Raw genomic sequence first — 7,716 nt, 5'->3', positions numbered from 1 at the left:
AACCGCTCATCAGCCTGGAAGAGATAAATGTGTTATTAGTCTTGCAGACTAATCAGCAGGAGTATCTTGAAGACAAAGGCACATACTGTCCAGAGGGTTCTTTGAGAATGCCACTGTCACTTCAACTTTCAGATTTAATTTAGGTTAATTAAGATGAGATTCATCACTAGATTTAGTTTTTAGGTTCCGATTGTCTCTGCAAAGAGGCAGCTGAGCAATGAAAAGCAGCCAGACCGTTCACTCAGATCGGCTGTCCTTGTTTGTCACTCCCTTTCTCAACATGCAGCAAAAAACTTGGAGCATAATCCAAGGAGTAAAGGTGTTCCCTTGTAGGAATTAGGAATGCACACGTAACACAGAGCCCCATGGCAAGGGAGGAAAATGCTTTCCCTGGCCTTTCTCTTGTGAATTCTCAGGGGCTTGTCAAAACATAATACTGAGAAGGTTTTAATGTATGTTGGAGATATTGGCAGGACAGAAGCTATAAGAAAATAATTCATGTGAGATGTAAGATGTCACTGAAGATGTGGTAAGCTTCCAACTGACCCCTTAAAATCTGTAGTGTAGGGCTGACGTCAGGCCAAGAGCAGCCTGCCATAACTGTTAACTGCACTGGGGCTCCTCATCTCCACAACAGCTCCCAGGATCCCTTCCCTCTACAAGCATCCCCAAGGAGCACGCCAAAACAGGTGCCTGCTTACAACACCTGAGTGACTGAACGAACACACTGAGGCCTCACCTGCACTCAGGAGAGCGTCAGCAGACAGCTGTGAGGTTGGCAGGCAAGTACAGGGACTCTCAGAAACTTGTACTATGTCAATGCAAAATTAAGATGAGTACTTACAGAGATACGGGAGCCGGCTCTCGCCCTTGCTACAGTCTCTTTTTCCTTCTCTGACACTCGCCTCTGTACTGCCTGGAAGTTATTTAAGGCTGTGGAGAAGTCATTCATTAAACGTTCTTTCTGAAGCCTCTGTTGGCGCTGAAGAATTGAAACAAAAACAAGTGTTCAGCTATTGCCATTCATGGTAACGTAACTGTCAGCCGCTCAGAAAACCCGTCACCGTAAGGATCACCCCACCGAACGCTAGCACTCATGCCATCCTCTGGTTCCAGCACACTGGAGAGCACACTGGAGAGAACACAGAGCCCACCGTGTGTTAACTGGTTACACCAAACGCCCTGCGCCCACTGCAGAACAGTTTTGTGCAATAAGGTTCTCGAATGTTAATCTGAGTCTGAAGCAGAGAGACCTTCTATGCCATTACTTTCCTGCCAGGAGTCCACCACACTGAATTACATGCCTTTTGGATAACTGTAACGCCTTTACCCCCCACTCCTCTGCTGGGCCAGCCTGGTAGTTCTTAACTTTCTCTTGCCCTGATAAGACAACCCCTTAATTTTTAAAAATATCGGAAGCCCCATACTTCCCAAACTAATGGCCCATCACCCCAGTTTGATAAGCTGTCTCTCCCAGCCACACTGCCAGCCTGCTGTATTTCATCAGATAACACGCTTAGTCCTGACAACCATTTCAGTTTATCCTTTCTGAGATACAGGAGCTGTAATATTCCTTTTCATCCTCATTTTATAGTATCAACTTGTTCAGCCTCTAACATCTCCTTTGAGCGTTGTGGCATCCTAGTTATGGGCAACTAGAAGTTGTGAGAAAGCTTGTCCCAAGGATGCTCAATATTCTGGTTAGTTCTTCTGTTTTCCATTTCAGAGATTCCCAACCACTGTCTCAACCTGCAGCTTTCCAGCACTGCAATCCTTAAGGAGTCTGTATCAATTCAACAGCCATTGCAAGGAAATACATGTGTCAATTAACTTTTTCTATAATAAACCACTACAGCAGCCTCACAATACACTGCAACTTCCAACTGAGCTGTCTGGAAGCAACAACCCTTCTGCCAGCGAGATCCTCAGCACGCTGATGCCAGCCAGCGGCTGCTGATTTTGATGGGGCTGCTCGGCAGGCTTCACTAGGCTTCAGAAGTCCCCGCTGCATTCAGCGAGATGCACAGGATGGGATTTTGTTCACCAGAAGGAGATTAACTGGAAAATATTTGCTGAACAAACAGGCAAAACGTGGCCATGCTTACAACTGGCATATGACCCTTAAGTACGGAATAAGACTAAGACAGCATCTGCTGACCCACATCCAGAGATCAGCCCACAACAGCATCCCCAAAGCCGATATATCCACACTGTGGGAGAGGTTTAAAGTGGAGCAAGAGAAGACCGGCAGCAGAGGCCTGTCCCTCCCCTCTCCTGTAGGGATGGGGAACTAGAAGGACTATTTCCTAAGAGATAAAGTCACAGTCAGGCCTATATTTTGCTTTATTCAAACATGAGTAGGGTAAGTCAGCCTTTCCCGCTGCTAATAAATCATGCTTGAGGGGAAGCTCTTTGTGTGGTCGCATTTCACGGTGACGTGCAGTTTGCTGTGAGTTCTTATCCTAAAACACTGCCTCTCGTCACCAGGCACTTTGGAAACAAGATTATTTTCCAGAACTTTACTCAGAAACCCAGAACTCTCCCCACACATTTAGGGATTCTTATTCTTATGCGAGTAACTTTATACCTGTTTGCCACTGGGAAACGTCGTTTTCCCAGTTTCACAGCCAGGGTGCAGCCAGTTTAGAGTGTTTCCCTACTTCAGCAACATCCTTCACTGCCAAAAGCTGCTGCCCCTTCAGCCGTGCCCGCTCCAGCTTTGTGGGGTGGTGGTCCAAGCTAGTTTCATGAAACGAGTGATTTACAAATAGGTCCAGCAAATTCTGCATGCCCACCTGTTCGGAAGCTGACAGGGGAAGCGGGAGAGACCCCAGCTCCTTCAGGTACTCGTTGGTCTCTTTGGCAAGGCAGTTGGCAGAATGCTGTAGCTGTTGTCTGAAATAAAAGTTCAAAGCAGTCACACAAGCTGCTCCCTAAAAAGCATTTCAGTTTCCAGACCAATGACCAGGAGGGGTTCTGTGCTCACATCCTTATGGTGGGGTTTTTTCACCCTAATGGGATAGAAACGTAGTTTAGCTTTTACCACCCACCAACTCTGGAATGTTTTAAAAAAGATGCAGAGAGGTTCTGTGCTCCCTGGTAACTAGCGTAACTCTGTAGTTTAAAAAAGATATTTTTCTCCAATGGCATCAGAGAGAGAAATTCAAGGGAGACACGACTTCATCCAGTACACATAATCACTCTTTTGGGAGGAATCCCTGGTGGTACCAGCTGTAACTAGCTGTTCACTTGACAACGGCCAACTCCTCTGTACATTTGATAAAAGTACAGGGATGCAGAGATATTATATCTTACATTTTTGTGAAAATTAACAGTCAGAGAGAGGAATGATCCAGCTGCTACTCTGGGAAACACAAGGCTTTCCCTTGAGCCTTCATGGTTTCCAACAACGTTGCAATTCAAAGCTGTTGTTGCAAAGGATCTCATGCAGCAGCATCTTCGTTAGTCTCACATTAATTATATTGAACTTAACGAAAAAGCATCATCTTGTACATCAAAGATGCAGTTCATTAGAAGGAACATTGGTGCTTCACAGAGAGTGGAAGGGCTCTTCTGCATCACAAAAACTAATGCTGTAAACCAGGAAGACAGAAAATACTAGAACAAGCACCAATTTTTTTGGCATTCAATGGATACAAGGTGCTGAAGTGAAAGACACCTCTTCAGCCCAAGAGATACAGAGGTCAGGGTGTCCAGGCTGCACTATTGTGGAAGTTGACCTACAGTATGTGAGCTGAATAACCCGCCCCTGCATTTTACATCACATCTGTCTGGCAGCTGACAATTTGTGGAGTGCAATGGCTCTCGCCTGAAGAGGAGGCTCATTTCTGCAGTGAAATTTGATGGGAAGATATTTGGTTGGTCACCAGAGATTAGTTCTTTGATCTACTGATCAAATACAGATCAAATCTACTGAGCAGCTCAGGCAAACAGACTCTTCTCTCCCCCAGCTGGGCTCTGATCTCCTTCAAATGCCGTGTATGTGGCTATCACAAGTTAGGAGCTTATCCCAAAATCAGCTCTTTCAGAAAATGGGGACGTTGCATATTCAGAGATTGAAGGTACAGTCACACAAAGAGATAATGGAAGAATTTCCTTTCAAGTTTTCTCTTACGACTCCAGAAATCATTCTTTCATCACTTGCTGGTTATGCTTTACAAGTCTGTAAGAGATGCTCAGACATTCAGACTCCCTGGTCAGACTTCCCAGGAGTCACTTTGGACTGAGACTGCTTAAATATCTTCTGTATTGTCCCCCACCCGCATATTATTCTTCTGAAATGACATGTGGCATTTTGGCTGCCATGGAGATGGTTAATCTCTCCAGTGCCTCAGTCTATCTCTACTATAAGCTACTTTTTCATCAATTCCGCGTCTTCCTTGCTGTTTTTTTTTATACCTAGCATAGCATTCGTGTCATCTAAACCGCAAGGGAAGCTATTGTGGCTCGTCCTCACAGTACAGCTAGTGCATGGCTGAGGTACCACCATCCTTTCTAAATAAACCATGAGGTACTGCCACCCTTTTAAAATAACCTGCACCACTTCTAACCATTCCTATCCAGCAGTTCTGAATGGCTTCTCCAGAATCCTGCAGAAACACCTGAACTCGTCCAGTAAAATACTTAAGACAGCTCGTTCTTTTCGGTTGTAGGACACTATTCAATTTATCTAACAAAGCATCTCCTCAAAGTCACCCAGTTCCTCTAAGACAAAGGAAGAAATGAAAGAGAACCAATACAAACATTAGTACACTTAATACTTACAAGTTCTCCTGAAGCTTGCTAGAATCCTGCTTGGTTCCCAGCTGGCTCATCAAATTCTTTATTTGAGCAGCTACAGATAAAGATCACAAGCTGAGTTAGTAAGACAAGTCCTAGTGTATTTTATTCCCTCTTGACAGTGTTCTGCCAGCTTTCCCACAGGATTTCTCTCAGCGTTTGACTTAACTGGAGCTGGTAAGACTACACTTACATTCTGTGCTTTAGATGCAAAGTGTATCTAAACATCCCCGTTCAGACGTGACCCCACTCAACAGACTCACTTTCCGATAAGGGAGCGGTGGTGAGGCACACACGCCCTGAAGACAAGCCTGTGGAGCTGAAAGCTGGCACACTCCTCTTCCTCAGCCTTTTCAGACTAACAAACAGAGCTCTTTGTTCCTGCCAGCCTTGCTGTTTCTGCATTTTAGGCTGTTGCTGCTGCAGAACAACTTTACTACACTGTTGCCACTTTAATGAATTCTAAAGTTACTTAAATTAATAGTGCTTTGTTAAAAAAGAAAATCTGATTTTTTTTGCCCATGACAGCCCGAATCTTTTGCACTCCTGGTTCAATCAATCTCTTGAGCAGAGCAGACAGCACTAGTGCACTTCAGGGTTACCTTGCATCAGTCTGAAATCACCTTGTAGCGAGAACAGATACTCTAGTCCTCTTTCTCCTCTCTCCTCTTTCTCCCCTCTCTCCTATGTTTTTCCACTATTTTCCCTCCTTAGGCACTACTGATCATGCAACCACACACTGAATCACTTCACATGGAACACAAGTACCACCTTCCCTCCCCACTCCCTCTACCCCGGAAGATTCTTCTGACAGATCAACAAGCTGATCGCCTTTATTCTGCAGCTGCTCAGTCTTCAGCATTACTAAAGCAGGACCCAGTTGGAGTGGATCGAATCGATCACGAAAACACATGCTACTGAGAGAGGCGAGACCAAGGAGGAACAACTTCCTATAGTTCTACAGGCAGCTGAATTGCACTGAAATCCCCATGAGTGTACCAAGAGCTACGCCCAGCTCAGTGGCATCCTCCAGGGAAGATTTCTGCCCTCAGCCCGGAGCCAGCCCCTTCAGCTGATTAAATGTGCAGCTAAAGAAACAGCAGCGTCCTACGACACCTGCTTTTTACAATGCTATGTCCAGCGGCTGTAACAACACTGCTCAGCTAAGGCTGCACTACGACTTAACCGATAATCAGGCAACTGTTGAGGCTTTCACCCCCAGTGGGAGCATCCTCGCTGAGAACTCTAGACTCCTGTTAGTTCGTACGCCGAGGAGCAACTCAGCGGCTCCCCATGCACTGAACTGAACGTGGCTTCTAGCAAAGCGATTCTGCCCAGCTCTGCCCGCCCCAGGAAGGTCAGAGCAGTTCACAGTCAAGTTAAACTGACAAAGGGCACACGGGCTATACTCTGTGTGCAGGTATCGAGGACTCTGCAAACGGCATTAATGCTATCACTCCAGATACTCCCTGATGTATTTTTTTTCTCCATTGGGGGAGATTCTTGCATGAGTCGCACCCCCTTGCCAGGTAACCCTGCTGTTTGTCCTGGCCTGAGCTGCGTTCAGCAGTTGGCCGTGCTTAGCTCACTTCAGCCAACAGCAGCGCACGGAGTCCTCTCAGAATGAGAGCAAAGTGTCCTGGAGACCAAAGGAAGGGCCTGGGGGCTCTTTTCTGGGTAGTGGGTGTACATATCAGCCTGCTCAGTCAACAGCTTTCAGTCTCCAAACACTTTCCATTTGAGGCTGTGAAGCCCTCCACGTATCCACAGTTAAACACTGAAGATTACTTAAAACATTTCTATCTCTGCTCTAGATGCTCAGGTAACAGAACAGTCTTGCCAGCAACAGTTTTCCCAGCTCGGGTCACCAATTTTCTGTACATCCTGAGTGAGATGCTAACTCTATAGTTTCCCAAAAGGGGTGACTTGTCAGCTGGGTCCACTGCTCGCTTGCTGCTTTCCCTATAGCGAATGAGAGGAGAAACGAGGACAGGCTTAAGGCTTCGCCCTCTCTTCTCCTCCCAGGCTTGAATGGGAAGCTTTTATAAAATGTGTAATAAAGGTAATGACCATGAGGTTAGGTCAGATGCTCTGTGTGTTCCCACCCACCTTATTAAAACTGTGAGGCTATTTGTTTCATTTGAGATAGGCAGCGCCCTGAGATGGGATGGCTGCTGGTCACGAGACAGTGGGGCAGCCGTGAGAGACAGAGAAGCTGAGCTGCTCTGAAGGGGAGGCTCAGAGAGTCCCATGGAAGGGAGGATTTTTTTTTTTTTAAAGAAATAACTCAGACAACCCGTGTTGTTTAGTGAATTTAGAAGCAATTCAACTCGCAGCCATGCCTATACCAAGAGGAAATAAACATCACCGAGCAAAAGCAAAGCTGTTTCAGCAATATTAATAGTTTTGTGTAATTAAATAGAAGTCACCAGCTCTCAGAGGAACCAACACATTCAGCTGACCTTGCCCCTAAAAACTGCCTGGATTCTCGGACAATTCATGCCATGTTTCGCAAAACCCTTAGGAAGGGGTTATAACACAGACTCTTGGAGTGACTCGTGTCAGCGATCAATACCAGGATTGATAGCTCACGACACCAATAACTTTCTCTAACACAACCACGACCATGAAACTGCAACACCATGAACTTCACAGTATTTGCTGAGCAGCAGAATACTTGGCTGCAGAACTCGGCCAGCGCGGTGGAGAGGATGTGGGCACATGAACGTCAGCCTTCAGAAATCTCTGCAGCAGCAGCTTCTCCCAGATGCCCTGTGCAAGGCGGGGGACAACGTCTGGCCCCTGCTTACACTGCAGCGCCTCACCGAAGGCAGCTAAAGACGAACCTGGCGCCGGGCTCTGGCCAGGGCTGCCAGAGGGGTTCGGGTCTGCTGGGGAACAGCGCAGCTCGCTACA

General features: G+C 46.4%; 1 protein-coding gene across 1 annotated transcript in view; it reads right to left on the bottom strand.

Moving 5' to 3' along the window:
* The window catches only part of STX12 (syntaxin 12), a 9,699-nt gene extending 4,864 nt beyond the window's left edge, over positions 1 to 4,835 (bottom strand). The window contains exons 1-4 of the mRNA XM_010144109.1: positions 4,786 to 4,835; positions 2,796 to 2,895; positions 845 to 982; positions 4 to 14 (exon numbers count right to left, since the gene is read on the bottom strand). Coding sequence (XP_010142411.1) covers positions 4 to 14; positions 845 to 982; positions 2,796 to 2,895; positions 4,786 to 4,835 — 299 coding nt within the window. The remainder of the gene's footprint in view (positions 1 to 3; positions 15 to 844; positions 983 to 2,795; positions 2,896 to 4,785) is intronic.
* Positions 4,836 to 7,716: the final 2,881 nt, after the last annotated feature.

This window comes from Buceros rhinoceros, unplaced genomic scaffold, assembly GCF_000710305.1.
Source record: "Buceros rhinoceros silvestris isolate BGI_N320 unplaced genomic scaffold, ASM71030v1 scaffold16689, whole genome shotgun sequence".
In the NCBI taxonomy this organism is placed as follows: Eukaryota; Metazoa; Chordata; class Aves; order Bucerotiformes; family Bucerotidae; genus Buceros; species Buceros rhinoceros.
The sequence above is the reverse complement of the archived record's forward strand: the minus strand, read 5'-3'. Positions and strand labels throughout refer to the sequence as shown.